Source organism: Maniola hyperantus, chromosome 10 (assembly GCF_902806685.2).
Source record: "Maniola hyperantus chromosome 10, iAphHyp1.2, whole genome shotgun sequence".
NCBI classification, from domain to species: domain Eukaryota; kingdom Metazoa; phylum Arthropoda; class Insecta; order Lepidoptera; family Nymphalidae; genus Maniola; species Maniola hyperantus.
The window spans coordinates 2150521-2176994 of record NC_048545.1 but is presented as its reverse complement, the minus strand read 5'-3'; the positions used below and the strand labels follow the sequence as shown (position 1 = coordinate 2176994).

Below are 26474 nucleotides of genomic sequence, written 5' to 3'. Positions count from 1 at the left end.
TAAGTAGGCCACTCGGAGTTAATGCCACATCGTAGGTGGGCCATTGACCCGAGTTTTGCACGTTATACATTGCGGGTTTAAAAATACTAAAACTACAAGATAAGGCAAATGGTTATGGGCATTGGATTGTGTTTAAGTAGTATCATAATAACGCTAAGTTTTTGCTACCGTTCTGGTTACACCCTGTATAAGTACATCTACAAACAGATCGGCAATGCAAACTAACTCTGTTTATTACACTGCGAGAGTTATTTCCCCATTTCCCTATTTCCTCGACAGGATATTGCCAATAGAGCCGGGCCAGGGAAGATTAAACACATGAAGGTTGAGGTATATCACCCTTGTTTATTGAGACCTTCGAATCAAGTAAAATAATATAATAGTTTTCTTGTGTTAAAATAGTACATTACTGCACAAAACCGGAAAGTAAGCGTTTTCTGATCGAGTGTGAGTTAGACGGCCGAGCCTTGGCGAAGACGTCTATAACACGAGGCCAGAAAATCACTCCCGGTCGAGGCATTATAGTGCTTTTCTAAAAAATTAAATTAGTAAGTAAATTATTAAAAAAAATACATATTTTGCTAGTTCGGCCTTCAGGAACGTACCTACGTCCATTGTTCGCTGATAATTTGTTTGTTTGCAGGATGGGGAGAGTCACTGTTGTCTCTGCCGAAGAGATGGCTCAGTACCCAGGTCTACGGCACCGACGACGAAGACTTCAACCAGGTAAGGTTTGGAATAATCTTCCACGATATTCTTCCACATCATCATTTCCCATCAGGTGTGATTGTGGTCAAGCGTTTGCCTATCAGTACATTATAACAATAAATGAATATACTTTTATATAACCACAAAATTGTTACAGAAAAACACATAATAAATAAAGCAAAATAAAAATACAGAATCAACAATCCGCTTCTTACGAATAAATACTTATACTTATTTCTCTATCGACTACTCGTCTAAGAATCTATTCTTGTTTCCTACTAGTTTGTTCTTGTCCAGTGTGTGCAAGTGGCCAAGTTGCCGGTACCGGAACTGCAGCCCACCCTGGACTCGTATCTGGAGTTCGCGGCGGTGATCGTCACCCAGCAGCAGTTGGAGAAGACCCAGGACCTGGTGAAGAGGTTCGCGGAGGACCTCGGACCCAAAATGCAGGCGAAACTCGTGGAAAGGCAAAAAGAAATGATTAACTGGGTAAGCTTATATTTTTTTGATTATATTTAATGCTCAATGAGTTGATTCTCCAAAAAAACTTGACTTTAGCAATAATCTACAAAAATATTGTCAAGTAAGTAGCTCCATTTGCCGTTTTGTAAATACTTTGTAAAAGTACATTTGAGTAAAAAAAAATTTAATACACAATGAGTTCCCGCGAGATTTTTTAACGAAGTTGCGTGCATCATAATGATTAAATAACGCTATACCCATTCCATGTGAAAATAATGCTATACCAAGTGAAATAAAAAAGAGGAAAATCTTTACTACATGAAGTAGCTAATAAACGCTTTACTAAGTAGAGTTAATACAACACTTTTAACTCCATACTCTACCAGTATTTTAATAAGAAGTGATTTCTGTTATTAAAGTATTTAACACACTTTTTAAGGAAACTGCAAAACGTTTGTATGGCGTTTCCTCTGAATTTTAGCTCCTTATCAGTCACGAATAACGCGTTTCTCCTTACGTATTCATAACTCAAAACAAAACCTATTATGTTAGTCATATTGTTTACCAAACCAACCATTACCAGGTTATTTCAAACAAACATGTCGTCAAAAAATAAGCCTATTTTACCCCGAAAATGAACTTACGAATCAGGAATTTGTTCTTGATTTTTTGGCTCCTAAATACGGTCAAGGAAAATGTTGGCTTAATCCCACAACCAAATCTTATAAATAAGTTATTAAAAACTCTACGGTCAGTAGATGCAGCAACTAGTGACGTCACGTCAAATTTAATAAAAAGTTTGTGTTCGTGTTTACGTGAAAAACTCAAGAAACATGAAGAGTTTCATGGTGAAACAAATTCTCTACTTTACGAAGATGAAGCAGATCAAGAAAGTGATATCAACTTTTACAAAAATATGTACAATCGCACTTGTACAGACTTAGACCAAGCGTCAAAAGATAATAACACTGAAATAGTGAAAAATAATGGAGAAACGGTGTTAAATAAGGATCTTAAAAATGATATTAATCCGATAAAACAATATCAAAATTCGACTGAGCATCCAAGTAATAAAGAGTACAGATTATTATATCACGTTCTAATCAAAGGTATTAATGACTACATTTATAAAATTCAGAAATATCCTTTATACAAACAGAAAGTATCTTTTAATAGTCGGGATGAACGTGATGTAATAGTAATTATAACATTACAAACTTTATTGAATAATTCAAATCTACAACACAGTTTGTACAATGTCAACGAAAATGAAGTTAATGAGACTCTTAGGAGAAATAGTTTAGTGGATATCCATATTATAGATTCAATGTTTACAAATGAAAATGAACTAATCAGCACTGTTAAAAAATGTCATCTGTATTCATTGTATATTTTTCTCATAGAAAGTCAAAGAAAGAATTCTATTAAAAATCTTAAAGTACTCCATGTAAAAGATACTATAAAAATTTACATAAATGTCTTGAGTAATCTAAATCTGAAAAACTTTCCAGATCAATGCTGTAATAAATCATTACTGACAATATGTAAAAATCGTATTTACTCGGAAAGAAATGAATTTATGGATAAAGATCAAATAAAATATAAGTCTGAACAACACAATGACAATAATTTCAAAAATATCGTATCGAATATTAAGAATTTAATAAATCTATACAATGCTAAAATTACCCAAAAGGATATTCCCGATGAGAAGTTCATTTCCAATAACTGCAATGAAAGTCAATATTTATCCGAAAAAAGTTTGCCTACAACTATATTATCAAGCATTGCTACTGATATACCCTGGGTAGCTAAAATTTTTACTACGGAAAAGAATGTTAAAATTACCAAAGAAAATTACTTATTAGATTTTGGAGGGTATGCATTAACAAATAATACTTTACCAAATGCCACTACTGTTAACAAGGATGAGCAAATACCAAGTAATAATATAACATATACAGCATCAGTAAGTTTGCAAGAGGAAAATAGAAAGCTCAAAATTGTGCAAAATATAGAAAATAATTTTAAAGTGGGTGACAATTTAGTGGATTATTTTACAGAGAAAACTTTTCTGAGGAATGAAGTTATTGATAAAACGAGCATTGAAAATAAAACTATAACGAAACTTTTAGTAATACCCATAGGATTGTCACCATCAGCAGATCTTGAAAATCATACAACTTTGCTGTCTCTATCTCAAGCGGTAGATATAAAATTTGGAAATGAACAGAGGTTACAAACGGAAACACCTGCTCTATATACACCATTTTACAAGATAAATGAAGAAAACCAAACACAATTAGACCTGAATAAATTTGAACCATCTTTGGCGACTTACATTAAAACTAGTACGGAAAATAAAAGTTTCAATGTGTCAAATACAATAGGAGAAAGACCGGAAGAAAAAAACATACAACCAAAAGTAACGAAAAATAACTGGAGTAACTTTACACTGAAAGACAATTTAACACAAATTGTAACAGAAAACTTTTCACTGGCAAATAAGACAATTGATTTGTCTGTGATAAAGGGCGAAAATAAAAATAGGACAGATTTTTTAGTCACGCCTTCACAAAGTACACTACACGTAGTTTACCTTGAAAATCATACAACTGTGTTGCCTCTATCTAGAGCAACGGAAATAAAATTACAGAATGCACAGTTATTACAAACAGCAGCGCCTACTTTATCTACAGCATCATTCATACCAAGTGAAGAAAATAAAAAACAGACCACAAATAAATTAAAATCCTCGTTATCAACAGACATTGTAACGAAAAACAAAAGTATCATCGTTCCACATACAATGACAAGAAAACCACATAAGGAAAATATGAAGCCGCAAATTATGGAAAATGCATTGAGTAACTTAATACTGGGGGACAATTCAACAAAAAAGGTGAATACTTTACTGTTGAATCAAGCAACTGATAAGACTACGATACGACTTCCAGTCTCTCCTACACAATTCTTACTACCTTTAGAACAAGATCTCACTACTGTGGTGTCTCTTCCTGGAAAAAAGAATATCAATATGCAGAATGCTCAGATGCTACCAAAGGTGAAACCTCTTATATCCACAGTATCATACAAGGTACACGAAGAAAATCAAAGACGGACAGACGTGAATAAATTTGAACCATCTTTAATAAGATACGATATAACGAATATGGAAAACGAAAGTACTATTGCTCCAAATATAATAAAAAGAAGAACTCAAAAGGAAAATAAAACGCAACAAATTATGGAAAAGTCAATTCTAAAGGTGAATATTTCAGTGGCGAATGAGACAATTGATTTGTCTACAACAAAAGGAGACAATAAAACTAGAATAGACCTTCCAGTTCCAACTATACTATTCGCACTACCTGAAGAATTTGAAAGTTATATAACTGTAGTGCCTCTTGCTAGAGTTAAAGACAAAGAAAACGTTCAAAGGTTACATAAAGGAACATCTACAATTTCATCACAAAATGAAACAAATATGGTAGATCCGTTGACTGCTTTGGCTTTCACAAAACAAATACTAAAAGAAACCCCTAGTAATCATTCTTACAAACATCTTTCTACGAACAAATATTTGCATTCTGATACACTAGAGGAAATAACACAAATTCGAAGACATAATAAATTATTATTGCAACCAACAGTACACGCTGACTTCTTATTACTCAAACCTACTAAACCACCATTAGTTATCAATAAAATTCTACTACCTAGAGTATCAATAATGATGAATAATAATAAACAAACGCATCCCGTTAACCAAAGCAGAGCCGATATGTTTTTGAAGAATTCCATTTCACCATATTATAATGAAACAGATGATAAAATAAACCACAAACCAAAAATGTATAAGATCAAACTTATGTATAATAAACAAACTACACCAATAGTTAAAGTATTGGTAACGCAGAAGATAAAAAATAACTTAAATCAATCAATTGTTTCAACATTCAAAGATTCCTTTGCAAAGCAAAATTTAAATTCAACTCTAAGATCAACATTAAACTGGAGCCAAGAAAAATACGACACCGTAAATATAATGGGAAATGTAGAAAATAAAAGTAAAATCGCTACTACAGAACGAATTTCGAATACATTTTCTGTTGAAAACTATACTAAACTGCAAAATACAACTAATAAAAATAGAATTAATCTTTCGCTCATACCTATGCAATTTATATCATCTGTAGACATTGAAAAGCGTACAACTATGTTGCCTCTATCGATAGCGACGAATGAAAAATTGGAGAAAGTAGAGATGATACGAACGGCTACACCAATTATATCTACAGACTCATATAAAATAAATGACAAAAATCAAAGACGAACGGATGCATCTTCGTTGAAAACATATTTAGAAAATAAAGGGAATACTTTAACAGGGGATTTCACAACAGAAAAAACTTTTCCAAAGAATGAAACTATTGATTTATCTTTAACAAAGAACAATTATAACATTTTAAAATTTAAAACTAATGATGAAACTAAATTTTCTACTACCGTGACTGGAGTACAAGTTTTAAACAAAGATATTGAACAACTTAACTTGGATAATGCACTAGGGACTACTAATAATTATGTAGCTGCACCTTTCACAACAAAAAAATCTGCAATTTTACAGAAACTAGACAAGGTGACACTTTACTTAAATAATATGGAAAACAAAAGTAACAATAAGCAAAATACGACAAGCAATGAAAATATCGAAAGACAGAAACAATCTGTAAACTATGCAAATGAAAGTTATCGTCAATACCATCACACACCACAGATACAAAGTTATAGCTCTACTCAAACTAATTTATTTAGTACTATAAGAAATACTACACACAATCGTGTAGGAATAACTCATAAAAATAACCAAAAAATAACAACAACGAAAGAGTTAAATGCTGCAGCTAAAAACAAAACTCACGAACTAAAAGTGCAAACTCAAAATTTCAATACTACACCAGTGCAAGGCATTCATACAGTTCATTCGCCTCAGAGTGATTTTCTTCAAACAAAAAGATTTACAATAACACACAACCCTAAACTTGTGGTACCATTAACTAAAGTGGCTTATATTGAATTACACGATCCACATACTTTACCCAAAACCATTTTTAGTGTAAATAAAGATAAAAAAACATATTTACTAGACTTACATACGCTTCAACCGTTGTTGATAACCTACAATTCCACTAACGTAGACAATAAAAAAATTGAATTGGCTTATACAACACCTGATACAATTAAAACTAAAGCATCTACTAAGCATTATGTATCTGAAAAACAATATCACAACACAGTAGAACAAGACAACTCCACCATAACAACTATTCTGAATACTAGTAAAAATACAGCTAGAGAATCAATTACAAACAAATTGACAGACAAATATAGGATAAATATAACATATAACGATAACAGTAAGCTAAAACTTGTAAGTAATAAAGATGAATATAAAAACACAACTCCACTCATTTCAAATCAAATAGCAAAAAATAATAATATTAATACAACTGACATAGTTAAATCACTTCAAACAACGCCAAATAAGCAAGCAACGACTCTCCTGGGTAAATTTACACAATTCAAAACAGAATACGAAGTAACTGCCAAAACAATCCTACCACGACTCATCAAAGACAATAAAGTTAAGCAGAAGACACTTAAAACATTTTCACTAAAATCCGTTTCATTGAAAATCATACCTTATACGGAGAAACCTATTTCTACATCGAGCAACTATGATAAATATGCAAAACTAGAAATTACAACTGTTCCTAATGTATCGAAGAGAAATGAACATGAGCATACACCAGAAAGAGAAAATAACCAGAAGAGAGAAAGAATCAAGCAAGATAGAATACCTGTGTTATATGAGAGGACCCCATTTTCATATAAGACAAATAAAATAGAACAAACGCAATTACGAATTATAAATAGCTTTTCAACACCATCAGCAACTTTTAGTTTACCAATCATAAGTATCAAAAATACGGAGAAATCGATTCTCACAACAACAGGGCAGGCAACAACTAATGTGATCGTCTCAACGGCATCATCTACTCAATTTCAATCACTTTTGAATAGTAATAAATTTTTACATCCACCACTGAAAACAAATACCAAGAAAATCCAACTCGAACCTATATTAAACAATGTGAACCAAACTTTATCCACGACATTTTTTAAAGTCAGCGATACCAAACAATTAAAACCCCTGAATACATATAGATTTGAAACATCACCTGCAATACTTAATTCAACACCAATTAATAAAGATCAATCTCTAAATCAGTCAATACAATCCGGTGACAAGTTCGAAAGAAACTTAATAAAAGAGTCGAAAAAAACAGATAATATGAGTAACAAAGGAGTTTATCCATTTTTATTAACTTCAAAGCACAGTTACACCGAAGCTCGTGTTAAAAATAAACTACAAATGATAACCGAAGAGGATCCAAGTTTTTATACGATGTTTAATAAAGTAAATAAAACTACACATACAGAGATGATGCGAACTTATAAAACAACAACGCCGTTACCTATATCTGATGTTTCACACATAGGAACTAAGGAAAAGGAATCAATTAAACTTTTTAAGATTCCTTTATTACCAAAAAATACGTCCGTAACGTCCTTCTTTCAGTCTACGCCTTTAATAATAATTAAAAATGGCATGAGAAAATTTTCGCTGCTGTACCCAAATACTACAACATATCAGAAAAGTTCTCTTCCTAGCACTATTCAATTTAATAACATAATATCCGGAATAGCAACGGTAGCTGTTACAAGGGCAATGCCCTCATCGACCATTGAGAGTTCACCATATAATGCCAATGACCTCCTTTATCAAAACAGTAATATTGTTTATGAAAACAAAATAAAAAATACTTTATTTAGTAATATACGGTCAGTAATAACAACACCTTCGATTGTTACAAGTTCTATGAACTCAGATAGTAATGGTGATACTTCCGTTATGGCATCATTATCAACCATATACGAAAATTCAGTACAAGCCAAAAATAGCTTAAGTAAAAATAATTCAACGAAAAGAAAAAATCTTATTAAAAATATCATAAACTTCCGACAAAAGATCAACATTCCAAATGTAGTTTTAAATGTATCTGATATCTCAATTAAAACAAATAAAAGTGTATTAAAAAGTAGTATATTATCATCATCAACAACAATAAACCCGGATAAGTATACTACTTCTACTGAAAAGTATACATCTTTATGTAAAAAAACATCCTCAATTCCAAAAGGTAGTATTTCTACCATATACAATGACAAGATGATTGCAGAATTTCATCCTAATGTGACAACAGAAAGCATTGAGGTGAACGCATATACTGAAAATACAAAATCATCCATTGGAAATTTTACTCATTACCATAAAGATCCACTTCTGGCTTCAACTTTGACAACCCGTAGAGAAACAAATTTTAATAAATTTAACAATTATTTTACATACCTTCCCAGTACTATGAAAGTTTTGTTGGATATTAATAATAATCATAATACAGAACAAAAAAGGAACACAAAGAAAAGCAAAGTAACTGATTTAAATAAAATTTTATATACAGCAACACCAGTTACTGAAAAAAATGTTACTTATAACCATCATCCACAAAGTAATTCAAACTTAATAGAATTTCACCAGAAACTAATCGTAAATACGTCTGGTGGATACAATACAATACCAAAATTTTCTATCGGAGTTAACCTTACAGACAATATTGAAAACGATAAGAACAACCAAAACTATAACAGCACTAAAACGGTTGAGTATCATAAGATCTCTAAAAACAATCAAGGATTTAATAAAGGAGAAACTAAAACTTTTCCAGTCACGCCAGTTATTTTATCTAAATCATTAGAATCTTTTACGATATTAAAAGAAAAAAGCAAAACTATTAGATACGACACATACAAACCGACTGAAGACAATCCAAAAATAACACTTAAACCTATTATATTATCTAACTATACATTTATTAAAAGCAGCAAGTATAATAATTTTACAACACCACTGCCTAGAAACCAGTTTAAGAAAGTTTCTCATATTTTAAATAAGGAAAATAACATTTCTAAACATATGACTAACTATAGAGTTACAGTTACACATATAGATGAAACTAGACCTCCATCACAAATCAAGAAAACCAATTTAAAAAAAGACGGAAACAAAGAAAGATTGCCTTCGTTTAAAAAAAAAAATTTATATCCTCTAATGAAACTCCCATCTAAAGCGCATAGAAAAGTAATGAAAAGAATACGTCTACCAAACAAAAATAAAGAAATTATTTCAATGAACACCAAAGATTTCCTTACGCATAGCAAATTACCAGTAAAATCGAATGCCAAAGAAATTTTACATAAAGCTCCTTTAAGTCCTCGAATCCAGAATATTGCTACAGTGAAATCAAAATATACACACATACGACCTATCTTTGACAAATTTGATGGAATCATCAAGTCATCACTGGAATACTATAAACCTAAACCAATTTTTTTCACTAATAATGATGATTTCTATAGAAAAGATTTCAGAAATCATCATCAAAGTGACGCGTTATCATTAAGAGAAAAAGTGAATTACATTAAATTACATCCCATTACAAACACTAATGTACCAGTCAAGACGGTAATGGACAGACTTATGTATCTTCCTCCATCAAAACCTGTACGACATCGAATAGAATATGTAAGAAACTATTTTTACAATACCGAAGTTACTAACCCAACGCAATCGATCAAAAAAACGGTTGAAAGTACTACGAAGGATGAAAAGCCTTACCTAGATCCTCTCTACTATTTTAGAAGAAGTGGTTGGTATGAGGATAATTTTGAAGGCATAATGCCTACGACCACCACAACCAGAAAGCCTACAAAACGGCAAAGGAGAACTATTTTCTTCTTAAGCCCTACTATCCCTTATAATTATTATTTATAATATTCTAAGAAATAAAATTATTGGGTATATTTTTTTGATTTTTATTTATCAGCTTTGATATGAACTAATCCACTGAATTTTACTAAAAAGGATTTATTACACGATGCTCTTGGATATTAATTATTTCTTGATACCCCAAGGATCCCCTATAGGGCCCTTTTTATTCAATATTTATATTATAAACGATTTTTCATTAAACTGATATTCAGACAATAAAATATACATAATAATAGATAATAGTAACATTCTGAACAATTAATTAAAACTATGAACAGTATATCTTTGAAAACTTGGTAGTTACCCTGTTATACTTAATAAATTATTATGAAATATACATAAAGGTGACGGACTGGTGGCTGGATGACATGTACTTGAAAGTGCGATTCCCTTTGCCTATCAACTCAAACCCTGGCATGGTGTTTCCAAGGAGGCAATTCGCTAAAATCGACGAAGTGGCAGACCTTGCCGCTCTATACATTGATGATCTTCTTGACTACAAGGAAATGCTTGACAGGTAAACAAAGCTTTAAATAAAAAAATGAAAATTAAATTTGTATAAGTATTAATTTGATAGATAGTAACGCGTTTATGAAATTTTAAAGTATAATGTAATACAAGGGATGCTGCATGTTAATTACACTGCTAAAACTGACGTCTATAATTTCTAAGAATAACATCAGATTTAATTCAAAGATAAAATCGCCTTTAATTTGATCTTACAGCAATTACAAAAGTAAATATAATGCGTAAAAAATGACTTCTCACGCGCTATTTTAACTTTATATGTCAAATTTTAGGTATCATTTTAGTCCTTATTTTAAAGGTGAACCTTACTTTTGACATGACAGTAGACCCATAGAGGTAAAATGGCGTGTGAAAAGTCTTTTTGTACGGAGTATATATAATTTTGTATTTGAATTATTCTCTAGGGGTGAATTACCACAAGAAAGGGCCACAAGTCGCGAAAAGGGTCAACCTCTATGCATGGAGCAGTTCTACCGGCTTTTGGGCGTCTGTCGTATACCAGAAGTAGGCAAGGATCGTCTAGAACTGCCCAGTAGTCCAAGTGATTCCAAAGAACGTGAGGAGTTGGTGATCGTGGCGTGCAGAAACTATGTAAGTGCGGTATTTTACACCAAGCGAGAAAAAATCTAAAAATGTATAAACTACTAGCAATAAGCAATCGAAAAATGTTAATTTCAGTTTATAAATTACTAGCTGATCCCCGCGGCTTCGCCCGCGTAGATTTAGGTTTTTAAAGATCCCGTATAGTAGTTCAGTAGTTCTAAAGATTACCCCCTACAAACAAACTTAACGACATTACCTCTTTATATAATACAACGGGCCGTGCAGCAGAAATCGTAATATTTTAATTTCGCCATAACTTCAAAACCAAACGTCCAATTTTAATCATTCAAAGACCAAATATTATCTCCATAAACTGTTCTTAGTGATGAAATCATTTATTTTGATAAGGATTAATAGCATGAGTAAAATAAACGCGTTTAAATGTAGTCCAAAAAAAATTCAAGATTTTTAAATAAAAAAATGGTTGCTGTGCCTCACTCGACATAGATGGGTATAGTGTGTCGCGGACTTTTTTGTAGATATTTATAAGATCTACAATTAATTAGAACATTTTATGGTTCTATCTTTTATAGTTTAGGCAGCGTACGCAAAATAAGTAACTTTTCTGGTTGATTTTTTACACCTTGTGTCCGAAAAACCCAAATATCTTACGGAACCCTATTTTTTTCCAAAATAAAATATAGCCTATGTTACTCGTGGATAATGTAGCTTTCGAATGGTGAAAGAATTTTTAAAATCGGTCCAGTAGTTTTTGAGCCTATTCAGTACAAACAAACAAACAAACAAACAAACAAACAAACAAACAAAGTTTTCCTCTTTATAATATTAGTGTAGATGTAATGAATTGACCCAAGCAGCACCCAGGCACACTGGGAGGTTACCTGGCTGGCAGCCCATGCTAGCCCTCCTGCAAATATTAAGTAATCTGAAACACAAAAATTTTGACAATCAGGAAGCGTAGAATTTTACCTATTCTGAATAAATAATTTGAGTTTGAGTTTGAGTATAGAAGAGGGTATAGCAAACTTACATGAATTTCCTCTTATGTTAAAGTTCCCTGAACTATTGCCACTAAACAACAAATTGATATCGAACTTTATACTCTCCAAAGTATTTCAAACTTATTACCTACTTGTAGAGAATAGTATTGAAATTACTTTAATCCACTTCAATCTCTAGTGGTTAACCAACTATTATCTTTATATTCTTAAAGAGCTTAAAGAGCCTTTTGGGATTCGAAGTAATTTAATATTTTATGTTACCAACTTGGCTAGCTTGAGAATTGAGATCGTGCTTAACTTTTATTACTTGTACTAAGATACTGTAGTTTTGGGTTAATACAATTATACCTACGTATCTACTATGCTATAGTATCTTCTTCAATTCTTTGTTAGCAGTTTTAGAATTATTAGATTTCAGATTTTCATTTTAATTCTCTATTTCATTGTAGGTATCTATTTACTTATAAGAATCGTTTAAAGTTTACATTTGGATCTAAATTTTTATTGGTCTGAACGGGATTTGAGACTTTGAACAGCGTTTTTATTTTATTAACGAATTCTAAGTACTTACTTAACTACTTAAAAACTTCATCATTCGATAGATGTCCAGTGTCCACTGGTACACTCTCTTGTAGGGACTTCCACACGCCACGGTCTTGAGCCGCCTGAATTCAGCTGCTCCCTGCTCGTTTGATGTCGTCTGTCCACATATTATAAATGCGAATGTCCGTCTGTTTGTTGGTTTGTCCTTCAATCACGTCGCAACGGAGCTACGGATCGACGTGATTTTTTGCATGGGAATAAGTAGGTAGTTGACCCTGGAGAGTGACATAGGCCACTTTTCATCCCGGAAAATCAAAGAGTTCCCAGGAGATTTTAAAAAAACCAAATCATATCAATCATAAATCCATCCAATAAATACATACTTTTGATATTAACCTAGTTTATTCATGTCCAGTTCTACCCGATCCCGGTAAAAGCAGTCGACAGAGGACGTCTAACTCCTGGGGAGATACAAGCACAACTCCTCACTGCTATGGTGGACGCAGCCGGAGCGCCTCCAGCACCCAGGGTCGGGATACTGACCTCTATGAACAGAGACCAGTGGGCAAAGGCCAGGGAACAGCTTATAAGAGGTAAATTCGAAAATAACCAAAAAGAAAAAAAAAAACCGGCCAAGTGCGAGTCAGGCTCGCGCAACGATAGTTCCGTACTATAATCGTATTTTTTCGACATTTTGCACGATAATTCAAAAACTATGATGCGTAAATAAAAATCTGTTTTAGAATGTACCTACAGGTGAAGACCTTTCATAATATGATACCCCACTTGATATAAGTAGTTATCTTACTGGTACTTCGAAAATTGAAAATACTAATTATTAGTTCATGAACACAATTTTTTTTTGTGTGATGTAACCACAAATTCACTGTTTTCAGATTTTAGTGTGCTGCCTAATTTCAAACTACCTGCCAAATTCCATGATTCTAGGTCAACGGGAAGTACCCTGTAGGTTTCTTGACAGACCGACAGACAGGCAGACAGACAGACAACAAAGTGATCCTACAAGGGTTCCGTTTTCCTTTTGAGGTACGGAACCCTAAAAACGTAGTCATCGGGGGAAATATTTCTAGAAATAGGCTGGTTACAGCCAAGGTTGTGTTCCGCCTGTTTGATGAAGGTCAAAAATTGGCTGGGTTGGAGATGACAGCTAACTTTTAGTTAGTAGAAGAGAGGAAGAGGAGAAATAGAGGACAGGAGGAAAATGCCACACCATACCAGCTCAGAAAACATATTTGGCAAAAGGTCAATTATTAGGAACAGCCTAAACGTCTCAAAAACCAAACCTAAGTATTCGAAAATGGTATTCAGGATTTTTGCATTCCATAATTTTTTTCCACTTGTAACTCAAGTAAGATTCTTGAAGACAAGTGTCCCAAAAATTCATCCATATTAAATTATTTCCTTGTTAACAGATGAAAACAACCGGGCGAACCTCGAGCTGATATCGCGAGCGTTGTGCATCATGTGTGTGGACGAGGCAGGCGGAGATCGATCAGAGCTGGATAGTGACACCAACGCGTTGTTGCGGGCTATGCATGGTGGAGGCACTCGACACCACTCTGCCAACCGCTGGTTCGACAAGACTGTACAGGTAATGTACATACCATTGATGTTAACCGGACTTAATCTTGAGACAAAGAATAGGAACAAAAAGGCGAGCAAATGAGCAGCTATGATGGACGGACAGAGAGCAGAATGCAGATAGCTGAAGTCAGGAGAAATACGAAAGAGGAGGAAGTTGAGTTAGACCGCGGCAGCAATGGTAGGCCAACAAGGCGGGAACATTATCGCTTAGAGAAAGGAGGGGTTTTTAGTCGGTAGGAGTCCGGCACTATGTCCATGAGGATTTTCCCCTCCTAAGCGAAAAAAAAGATCTATCACACCATATGGGTTCTCCTTTACCATTTGGTTCGGAACTCAAAAAAGAAGTCAGAATAATTGAACTTAATTAGAATGAATATCAGAATAATTACACTTGTTCTGCTCCATATTCCTCTTAACTATTTAGAAATGTGGAACGAAGTCTGGGAACTAGTCTCGTAAAAGGAAATTTCAGCCAAAGAGAATAGAGTAAACTTTTATGTGAATTCTCCTGTCGACTCCTAGGTTAGACATGGGTATGAGGATTTCTCGACCCATATACATTCACGGAAAAACTATAAGTGACTCGTGGTCCCTTTGAGTTCGTTAGAGGGATATGGTTCTATTCTTTCTTAATTCAAACTCAGTATTATGAAAGCTTGTACAAATCAGTTGTTTGTTCTAGTTGATCATATCATCAGACGGTACAGTGGGTATGTGCTACGAGCACAGCCCGGCGGAAGGCGTGGCAGTTGTTCGGCTGGCGGAAAGAGCTCTTGCAAGAGCAGAAGTATCAGACAAGCCAGCCCCGCCGCCCGTGCTTTTGCCAGCACCGCAGCCTATGAAGTGGAACCTTAGTGTGGATTTGCAGAGAACTATTGAACACGCTGCTAGGGATTTTGATCGGTAAGGCTTGGATTTGCATAGTTGCACACCGCCGAAAAGTTGCCGGCCTATCGGCGTTTTACAGGATTTCAGAAGACGATATTGCAATAAATCTAAGCTAAGCTACGCATCGTCTTAGGAAAAAGCGCTATGTGTCAAAACTGTTATTCTTTTTCTTCTTTGGGCATTTCTGGGGAAGAAACTTCATAGTATCGGATCAGATCACTTGAAGGCTTCTCCTGACAATGCTTGACAGAGGCATTGCAAGCCAGAGAAGAAAAGGACATGGCTTAAGGATGTAGGTACACTGTACAGACTTATACGGCCCATAACTGTTCTAGGATAATCGAGAAGATCTTTGCACTTACGTAACTCGTGAATCTTCGTGGTATTGTTTCAGCGCTATATCGGATCTGGATTTGAAGGTATACACGTACCGCAACTACGGGCGGGAGTACATGAAGTCCTGTCGCACCAGCCCTGACGTCTACATACAACTGGCTATGCAATATGCATATTACAAGTATGTTTTTAAACATTACCATTTTAATAGTGACTGTCACCACTTACGTTAGGTACTAGTTTTTTGACGACCTCCCTGGCGCAGTGGTAAGCGCTGTGGTCTTATTTGTGGGAGGTCCCGGGTTCGATTCCCGGCAGGGGAAATATGGAATTTTATAATTTCTTAAATTTCCTCTGGTCTGATCTAGTGGGAGGCTACGGCCGTGGCTATAATTACCTGACCTGAAAAGTCGTGCCGCCAAGCGATTTTGCGTTCCAAGTACGATGCCATGGAGAAACAAAAGGGGCATGGGTTTATTAAAAACTTCCATACCCCTTACAGGTTAGCCCGCTTCCGTCTTAGACTGCATCGTCAATTACCACCAGGTGAGATGTACGGAAAGCAATTAATGACACAAATATTTTTCCTTTTCCCGTAGAAATTACTCTATTTTCATGTTAAAAAATTGAAAAAAAAGGTCTTTTACGTATTGTGACGTCATTAACCTTGCGTACAGCATGACGTTCATGTTAATAAAAATAAATAAAAAATCATTTTATTACTACAGTCCAAGACCCTATTGTGAACAAGGGCAACTGAGTGTCCAGTAACTCACATAATTAGTTCAATCCACGAAGACGCGCCCCACTATGTTTTGTGGGGGAAAACTACAGGGTGTGGGGAGTAATTTTTTACCCAATTTATCTTCGTCTGTGTGTGTGATCACAATATGCTGATCAGTGCATTTTGATAGAACTTGCTCTAACAGTACATTTTGTTACATTTTTACACATTTGCACTGTAAACGATTGGGATAAAGAGTGGGGCGCGTCATCATGGATTGACTATCTATACCCATTATAATATTTTTTTCAGACTCTACGGTTACCTGGTATCTACCTACGAATCAGCATCTCTCCGTCGATTCCGCAACGGTCGTGTGGACAACATTAGATCAGCTCACAGCGCAGCGCACGCCTGGGCCTCTGCCATGTGTACTGCTGATACGCCGCCTCAGTCTGAGGAGGACGGTCAGAGGAAGGTCTCCTTCAATTTGTATGGGGTGAGTTTCTGGATGACCAAAAATTTCCACTGTAATCAGAGATATATCACTACCCATATTATAAATGCGACTGTTTTTCTTTGTTGGTTTGTTGGTTTATTTGTTTGTCCTTCAATCGCGTGATTTTATGCATGGGTATAGTTTAAGACATGCGAGAGTTACATAGGCTACTGTTTATCCTGAAAAATCAGAGTTCCCACGGGATTTTTAAAAAGCTAAACCCACGTGTATGAAGTCATCAGCTAGTAAAAAATAATATTAGGAAGTCCCTCACAGTGATAATGAACTTTAATGGAGGATGGACCTCTGTTACTCCATCGTTTCTTCTTCAAAGAGAAGAGATAAATTAAATACAATACGCGGAAGAAAATAATGAACCTTTAGAAGGAGATAGTGGATTTGGCAATTTCTGATTCATCATCATCAACCGATAGACGTCCACTGCTGGACATAGACTTGTAGGTACTTGGACGCCACGGTCTTGCGCCGTCTGAATGCAGCGGATCCCTGCGACTCGTCTGATGTCATCCGTCCACCTATAGCGGAGGTCTTCCAAAGCTGTGCCTTCCGGTGCAAACTTCTGATTAATTACCTATTATTTTCTTCTTCTTCTTCTTCTTGAGTCTCGAGAACCACGATCGGTCTTAAAGGTAGCCGTCGCGGTGAAATAATCTTTTCACCACAACAACAACACACACACACACAACAAAATCAGTAGGCTGACTAATCTGTCAGCCTACTGATTTTGTTCATGTAGTACTGCTTCCAGGGACGCCAGGTGCTTGTGATCGGTATAAAACTAAGCACCACGCGGTGAGGCTCTTTTCATGTCCCCATTATTTTCTTCTAGGAGCAGAAGAAACTGGAGTTATTCGAGGAAGCAGCCCGCAAGCAAACAGTGATAATGGAAGCAAATATCCTTGGACGTGGCATTGACAACCATCTCCTGGGATTACGGGAAGCGGTGAGGGAGACCCTGGGACAAGTGCCCGAGCTGTTCACGGATCCGACATACAGCCGCATGATTGAGTTCAAGCTCAGTACTAGTCAGGTAAATTCTACTCCACGAGTTTAGGCCTTTTTCGTTTGTAATAATGGAGGTTTTTCTGGTCATCGATTATCGTCTATTGAGGTTACGGGAGGCAGCAAGGGAGAACCTAAGGGTGAGATCTATAGAGCGCACTCTGACTTAGCTTGACTTAAGACAGAGTTAAAACGAGACAGAGTTATCTCTCACATAAATCTGCCTCGTTTGAACTCAAAGTCAAAGTATGCTCTATATACGTATAGATCTCAGCCTAAAACAAGTGTCCGAGCTGTTCACATGCTCCACCTTCAGGCGCATGATGAGTTCAAGCTTAGCACCAGTTAGGTGAACTCTAAACATGATTGTCGTCAAGCGCAATCCAATCAAGCAGTCAGTGGCGGATTTGCAGTCTTGGCCGCCCTAGGCCCCAGGTCATTCAGTAAGTTCCAGCCGCCCCCTTCTCTACACCAATTAATCATGGCCGTAAAAAATTGACTACGGCCATTTTGTAGAATAGGAAAATGAGTTCATCACGACAAAATTTCATATTAAGGTGGTTTGATACATCCAGCCGCGAAAATTCAAATTTTAGTTAGTTTTTCGAAAATAGTAGACTAATCATACATCGAAGGCTTATGGTAATAAGTTTTGTGGGCATAACATGTATGCATCTACAAGTCAAAAATACTCATTTACTTCATATTTGTGCAAATCTGGGAAAATTCAGAAAATTATTTGTCAGGAACAAATATGAAGTAAATGAGTATTTTTGACCAAAGTTTTTATCATATCACCTTAAAGCACCTTTTAAACGAGAAAAGGAGAGTGAGATGAACTTTGTCACGTTTGGCCGCCCCTAATATCTGGCCGCCCTAGGCCCAGGCCTACTGGGCCTTAGGACAAATCGCCACTGCAAGCAATAATAATAAAAAAGATGACTAGGGGTCAGGAGCACCTTCCATCAAAACTCCCAGTAGAAGGAAGATATGGTTAAAATGGTCAGTTTTTCACAGGTAGCAACAACAACAGACGGCACATTCATGGGCTACGGAGCAGTCGTCCCCGACGGGTACGGCTGCAGCTACAACCCCAAGAAGGACTGCATCATATTCTGCATCTCCTCCTTTATATCTTCTAGCGTGACCAACACGGAAGCCTTTCGGCAGTCTCTGGAAGAGGCTCTGGACTCCATGAAGCTGATGTTTCAGAGTCGCAAAACTGAAAGCTAAGTATTAGTCGTTTAAGAAGTCAAACTTCATTAAGCGCAGGAGAAAGAATAATAAAAAGGAGGTGGATGTAACAGGAGTGATATAAAGCTCGTTTAAATTTTTACAGTAGGTACCTAATGAAAAAATATTTTCCTGCCCAAATAATAATATATAAACCTATCCAGTAAGTACCTACTGTAATTTTGTGGAAAAGCCCAAAGGTGTAAACCTAAACCTAACTTCGGATATTATCTAGATAAGGTTTGTTGCGAATGCCAATATTTTGACATGCGCGGATGCGGATTTTTAGAAGTTCACATCCGCAGATGCGGATGCGGATGCAAATGACTATTGACACTCCTGTGAGTGACACTCCTGTTGGGTACAATTGTACACTTTTTGATTGGCCAGTTAGCGAACGAAGATGTCAACTAGCAAATACGCGCAAGTACGCGTCTCTCTGGTCCCAAACACTTTCTTTGCAGGTCGTTACTTGTTGCCGATATGAATCCGCATCCTTAAAAGCTGCGCATTAATTGATGCGGATGCGGATGTCTGAATTAATGCCAATGTTTCCGCATTTGCGGATGCAGATGCGAGTATCCGTAACAAACCTGATCTAGATAGGTAGGTATGTATATCGTAAATTTGAGTTATATCGTAACGGTGTAACAATTTATATTTTCCTTTATTTACTTACTCTAAAGTTAGCTTTACTAAGATATTTAAAAATTCTCTATACTTAATCTTAGAAAACATTATTTATATCGATGGGGAAATATAGCTATTTAAAAAAAATCACCCGATCTGTTATACCTATTAACAAAATTACTTATCAAAAATTTATTTATTTAATTTAGGATTAGGACAACTAGTGTCTTTTAGGATAGATCTACCACCTGGTTCGGAATGAACTATTTACCTACCTATAATATTTTATAAACAGTAATCACTGTGCATAAATATAAAAATATTATCTTCGTGTTTCGATCAAATTGGATTATATATTTTATAAGCATAAATTTAAATACGCACACTTTTAAAAATAGGTCGGTATATTACATAGTAGGTATATCCTAACTATACAATATAATAATATATTAATAATAATATTGTTGTAACTAAACATATCACTTCAAGGCTGTATTGGTAGCGCGTTATTATTCAAATTAAAAAAATTGGTATGATATATTATAGAAACCTAGTTTCATTGTTAATTGAAGATTGATATTCTTGTTTCGTGTTTTAAGAATTTTTAGAAATATTAGTTATTTACATATTTAAATGTTATAAAGCTTATTTCAAACTACGGGATATAAGTTATATTTTATTTTTAGAGTAAAAATTGGTACGAATGTTGGGAACGGCGGATATTGACCGGACTATAATATAATTTATATCCCGTAGTGTGAATTAAGCTTTAATAATATATTTATATATATTTTATCTAGCCATAATATCTGTGTTTAGCTATCCTTAAGGTAGGTAGGTACCTAGTTCTAAAACTAATTTAATATTAGAGCAAAACGTACCTACCTACCCTTATATATAAAAATACTACCTAGGCAAGTATATCTAAATATTAGGAAAATATTAAATTATTTATATTAGGTAGGTATATTAGTTAGGTAGTGCAAAAATTAAACGTTTTGTTTTCACCAAGATACCTGAGTAGGAATTTTTTTAAAGTTAATTCGAGACACAATAAACGCCTGTCATCTGTCATTGATATAATTGGTTGATGCTCAAAAATTAATTGATTGATCAACCAATTAATTTATTATTACAAAGGGCACGGCTCAATACAAGTATCTAGGTACTTAAATAAGAAATAAGTATTTAAGTATTTTTTTATTAATTTTAAATAAATTTCAAATCGTACCTACTAGGTTCGTAGTTACTTAGTAAAATTCTTTAAGGTTCTTTTATTTATTGATTGACTTAGCTTCAATACGTTGACTTTTTCATAATACCAATGTAGTACCTAACATATTTTGTATAAACTAACGTAATAATATATTTTATTGCCGTGTATTAAGTCTTATGCTATCATTGTCAATACCGTAAAGTATTTCTTTTCATATTTTTCGTAAACTATTTTCTTCTAAAATTACCATAAAATAATAGTCCTAAATATTTTAATGATAATTTAATTTTCGAAAAACTATTAGAAGAAACGCTTAAAATTATTGCAAAATTTTAATGTTCGTTAACATAAGGGGTCGGGTGATGTGACATGTTATAAGATATAGGTAGGTACCTACCTATATGCAAGCTTATTCAAGGTATTATATATATATTTTTTTTAAGTAAATTTCCAGTTGTTGTTAGCGATTAGAGGATTCCTGCATAAAGTTTTATTTAATTGGTAGTTATTGAATAGACGATTCCTATTTAGTGTTTAATGTAATACTTTATACATTGTTGAAATCTTTCACAGATGTTACGTATACAATAGCTCAGAAACTATTTTATTATATTGTTATGTTTATGATGCATAATAAAAGTTGATTTGGCACAAAGTGTTTTGTTGTTACTTTTGTATCAAGACATTGAGGCAATTGGTCGCATGAAATGCAACTAAAATGTCATTCATTGATCAACCAATTAATTGAATAAAATTATTAAAAGTTACCATTAATGTGTACTTATATAACATTCTTCACTGTCTATTTGCGCCAAATAAGCCTTTATTAAAAATATTGTTACAAAACTATGTCCATTCTTTTATAAAATAATAAAAAAATATTAAAATTTTACATCGCTAATTATTATACGTAGGTGCGAATTTCTACATTTTTGAAAAGCATTAAGTATAATAAATACCTAATGAATTATTATTAGAATTAAAGAATGGTAGGTACGAGTAATTTATAGGTACAATTGTCAATGCTGTGGTGATAACATAACAATTAGAAATGTAAAATAATAGGTGTATTATACCTATTTGATTGTTTGAGATTTTTTTCTTTTTTTCTTATAGTAGGTACGTAGGTAGGTAAGTAACTACCTAATGTATGCATGTAATTTATCTATCTGCTTTTTATGCTACTTATTTTTTATACAAGTGTAATATAATTAAGTACACGTCAAGTACCTACCTATTGCATTTTTAGATATAAAACTTTATTACAACCTAATTATGAAATCACGTGCAACGTGAAATTCACTACTTAGAAATCTTATTAAGGTTTAGTAAGTATTTATATATGAAAGATATGCAAATATAGAGTATGTTATCGTCAAAATGAAAAAGGTCTAGGTCTAGGTTTAACCTAACTTATTTCTATTATTATTAAAGATAAAACAAAAACCATTTTGCCAATAACATAATCGTAATATATCATTCTAATTTCTAGGATTAAAGAAGTTATACATATCAAAATGTCATCAATCATGTTTGACATGACCAAGAATATCAAAACATATCAAAGATTACTATTAAGAAAATGATACATATCAAAATGTAACTTAATTAAGTACTTAAGTAAGTGTTTATTATGACGTCTCTTTACGAGCGATTATTATCTATATCTACTTAATTGGTCGTTATTATTTTGTTTATAATTTTATGAATGTTTATTTATACATATTGCTATTGGATACGCATTTTACACAAATTTATCTAACTATAAAATATTATACCTTATAATAATTTAAAAAAAAGAAATGAGTATCTATAGTGTCGGTAGGTAAGCGATAGGCTATGTAGGTACCTATAGTTATAGAAAACTATTTAGTAGAATTACTAACTAAACAAACTAATAGCATTTAACCAACTTTATGTTGGGTAGAAGCAGGCGTTAATTTGCGGAAGTTTGCAAAACTTTGCAATTGCGTATTGTGAAGTTTACATCTCTTGAGGTTGTTGTTGTCTTGTATTCAAATATTTGTGAGTCCGCAAAGGTATCAATATAAATGTGGTAGTAAAGATCACCTGAATGTGTAGAAATATTCATTATGCAGGGTGTTATTTTAAGAGCGATCAGTGAGGCAAAAATTTAAACTAAATTATTTAAAGTAAATAATATTAGTGTCATCACTGGCAACACGCACTGTTCTAAGGATGCTGGATTCAGGTAGAGCAAGACTGTGGTGCGGTACACCCCTACAAGAGACCTATATCCAACAGTAGACGTCTACCGGTTCATGATGATGATGATTGATGAGATATTAGAGATAGATGAATTTGGTCTAGGGAATCATGACGTCGTTTTTAAAGAAATAAGAACTGCATTTAAAGACTCAAGAAAAATAACATAGGTAGGTACATAGCGTCAGTGAAGTTCTAACAGTGCGTAAGTCAAAAAGTCTACTTTACAGGAGAGTAAGTAATAAAACTGTATAAAATTTTCATTAGTCATCCTTGATGTATAGTATTTTAAAAGATTTAAAATGAGGTTATTGACGAAATCAAAGACGTTTTATTGTCATGACTTCATCGAATGGCATTTAAAACCCGCAAAAAATGACTTACGCACTGTTAGAACTTCACTGACGATAGTTACCTACCATTCAGGAATTGAATCCCAACTTGTTCTCAAAAAAATTGTTTAAGACTTTACTGTGGAGCCACTGAAATAAAAAGAAACAATAGAATTATTACGATCTTCCTTAGACTCATATCAGATCATAATCAGAAGGAAGTACTTGCTCTTAATTTTTGAAAATCTAGGTATCAGTGATTTGAGATGAATAAATTCATTCCAAGGGGCCATTGTATCGACTTTAGCGAAGAGAAAACTTCATTTAAAAAAAAAACAAATTCCAGTAAAATCAAGGCAGCATAATTGCAGTTAGAAAAGTAACTTCGAAAATCGTAATTCTTCCTGGTTATTTTAAAGACTATGTTTCAATACAATATACTTAGGTATATATTTTATGCAACATATGTAATTTCTCTATCGATTACCACAATAAAATCATCATGACATTGCTTTTGAATCTTTAAATACAGTTCTTATTTTCTTTAAAATTTACGCATAAGTTCTTCTCTATCTAGTCTAGTTTAAATTTTCCCCTCACTGAATGACGGCTCTTAATTAATAGTCTGCAGGTATATTAGTAAATCTTTTAAATAGGTATGTTAGATACACGGAATTTAACATTTAGTAAGGTTTAGATAAATGTTTAATGTTCTTGTTTCCAAAAAAACTATTTTTAATTAGTTGAATAGTTTTATAGAAAAGCCAAGCTTAAAGTGTTCTAAATGGTTGGTTCTAAATGGTTCACCATAGAATTCATATTATTACACACGATACCTAGGTACTCATGACATCGTTTCATTCACAGTTTATATTTCTCGTTAATAATACTTATATAAAATTGTTGATAATATTATAGCTTTTTAGAACATAATATTTCGATGATTAAATTGTCGTATAGTGTATCTTATTTATAAAAACTAAAAGTTTGCTTAGTTATTTTTCGAAAAGATCTAGATATGTAAATGGCTAAGAAAAACCGCAAAATTATTTATCCATTCTTTGTTGTACCTTCCTACCGTACCGTTAATAGTATGATGACTATAATAAAATAAAATAAAACTTCATGAATTAGTGTTACACACATTTTCATACGAAGTGGATTGATCAACGAATGACATTCGTTGATCAAGTAAAATTAAGTAATTAATCAACGAAAAAAATTTAATCGTTGATAAATTAACTAATTTTGTTTGATTGTTATTTATCATCCACTGAATCCTAAAAATGTGAAGCGAATTTCGCACCCCAAGCGGGCGTTGAAAGGAACATTATTATTAATAATAAATAATAGTTACTTATCTATTACTGAACACCCATTTGGCGAATCGAGTTCTTATTGCAGGCAGTGCGTAAATATTCGCCTGGTAACTACCTACTTTCCGCCAGGGATGGCATTGTTTAAAAAAATTAAACATTCTTTTAAACAGTGTTCAAATCAATTAAATGCAAAAAAACATTAGTGCAAACGCATCGTTAGAATGGGGTGTTTGGACTGTAGTAATAAAATGATGTGATTTTTTGTATAGTGGTAGTTTATGGAGCTAGAATTCATTATTCAAGGGAATAATTAAAAAATATCATGATTTTTATTTATTTTTAGCATAATTAATTTAGTAACGTCACGCTGTAACGGAAAGCGATTCATGACGTCGCAATGCGTAAACGACAAATATTTTTTAATTTTTTACATAAAAAATATTTTCCAGCAAAAATTACTGTATTTTTGAGTAAAAAATTTTTTAAAAATATTTGTCGTTTTCGGATTGTGACGTCATTATTCGCTTTCCGTACAGCGGCATGACATTAATAATTAATTCTATTAAAAATAAATAAATATCATGATTTAAAAAAATATGTAAGTATATATTAAAAATAAATTAATTATAAAAATAAATTGTTCTCTTTAATAAACCCATAAACAAACACTATACAAAAAATCACATCATTTTATTAGTACAGTCCAAAACCCTTAGGTACCTACTTCACGCAGTTCAGTGAGTATTGACTCACCGCGCACCAAAGAACACAATATTTTCATATTATACTCTATCCACTGAAAGAAGTTAGTAGATATAGCTGTTACGTAACCCCATACACACAAAAATCTCAGTGAGCACTACCCATTTTGAGGCACCGACGATAACAGAGAGAGCGCTATACTTCTTTGCGTGAATAGAGTATAGTACAGTACGCGGCAGAAAATAATTTACAATCGGCCTTTAGAATGACATAACGGTTTTGTATAGCGTTGTCTCTGTCACTCATACCTATGAATATTTAATATTAATATTACACCGACTCCTTTGTCTTACTCTAAACTAAATTTAGAGTATCTGCATCCTTTTCTTTTTAAAAATGCTAAAAAAGGAACGAAACATGACTTTCACATTTAAAGACTCCAAATTTTAGTGCACAATACAAATTTAAACAGTATGTTTGCGAGTGCGTGCTAAAATCACGGGTTTTACCATCTAAAAATTAAATTTAGAAATGTCAAACTGCTTCTGTCCTTTTCATATCACAATAGTAAGAAGAGGGTGCGAATACTCTAAAATTAGGTTGTGCTTATTGACTTCCTTTAAATATTTTAGTACCTAATAAAATTGATTATAGAATACTTTGATTTCATTTAAATAGAAAAAAAAATGACGGTTTGTCGGTCCCAACGACAGAGACAATGCTCTACTAATTTGCTACCTCCTTCTAAAGGTCGATGTACATTACTTTCTGCCGCGTGCTGTAAGCGAAGTGTTCATATCTACAGTATCACCCACTATCAAAGTAGGTGCGTATAGCTTAATGTATAGAAAAGTGGCACAAGTTGTAATGTGTTCGTCTGTCCGTAGCAGAATGAAATGTAAACATATCACTATGTGTAAAAGATGTATGTATGTATGTCAATTCGATGTTAATCTCAAATATACTATACTTCTATGAG

The 26474-nt window shown here is 33.6% G+C and overlaps 4 protein-coding genes across 5 annotated transcripts in view; all 4 read left to right on the top strand.

Moving 5' to 3' along the window:
- ChT (choline transporter) overlaps window positions 1–26474 on the top strand; it is a 447845-nt gene that overhangs the window by 149972 nt on the left and 271399 nt on the right. The window lies entirely within an intron of this gene.
- ChAT (Choline acetyltransferase) lies at window positions 1019–26474 on the top strand. The gene is made up of 10 exons (XM_034972522.2): window positions 1019–1197; window positions 10471–10643; window positions 11059–11245; window positions 13178–13355; window positions 14196–14374; window positions 15050–15270; window positions 15650–15772; window positions 16628–16814; window positions 17665–17865; window positions 18855–26474. The coding sequence occupies exons 1-10, from the start codon at window positions 1153–1155 to the stop codon at window positions 19068–19070; spliced, it is 1710 nt and encodes a 569-aa protein (XP_034828413.1). The 5' UTR covers window positions 1019–1152; the 3' UTR covers window positions 19071–26474.
- Window positions 1512–4833, top strand: LOC138402904 (protein PFC0760c-like). Its single transcript, XM_069501433.1, has 2 exons — window positions 1512–4611; window positions 4824–4833. The coding sequence occupies exons 1-2, from the start codon at window positions 1805–1807 to the stop codon at window positions 4831–4833; spliced, it is 2817 nt and encodes a 938-aa protein (XP_069357534.1). The 5' UTR covers window positions 1512–1804.
- On the top strand, window positions 9272–10129 carry LOC138402903 (uncharacterized). The gene has a single exon (XM_069501432.1). It carries the CDS (start codon window positions 9272–9274, stop codon window positions 10127–10129), a length of 858 nt encoding a protein of 285 aa, XP_069357533.1.

Coding starts and splice junctions, on each gene's coding strand:
- ChAT (XM_034972522.2), top strand. CDS start 1,153: ATGCAGGCGAAACTCGTGGAAAGGCAAAAAGAAATGATTAACTGG. Junction 13,356..14,195: donor CAGGGAACAGCTTATAAGAG/GTAAATTCGAAA, acceptor CCTTGTTAACAG/ATGAAAACAACCGGGCGAAC. Junction 15,271..15,649: donor GCTGCTAGGGATTTTGATCG/GTAAGGCTTGGA, acceptor GTATTGTTTCAG/CGCTATATCGGATCTGGATT.
- LOC138402903 (XM_069501432.1), top strand. CDS start 9,272: ATGACTAACTATAGAGTTACAGTTACACATATAGATGAAACTAGACCT.
- LOC138402904 (XM_069501433.1), top strand. CDS start 1,805: ATGAACTTACGAATCAGGAATTTGTTCTTGATTTTTTGGCTCCTAAAT.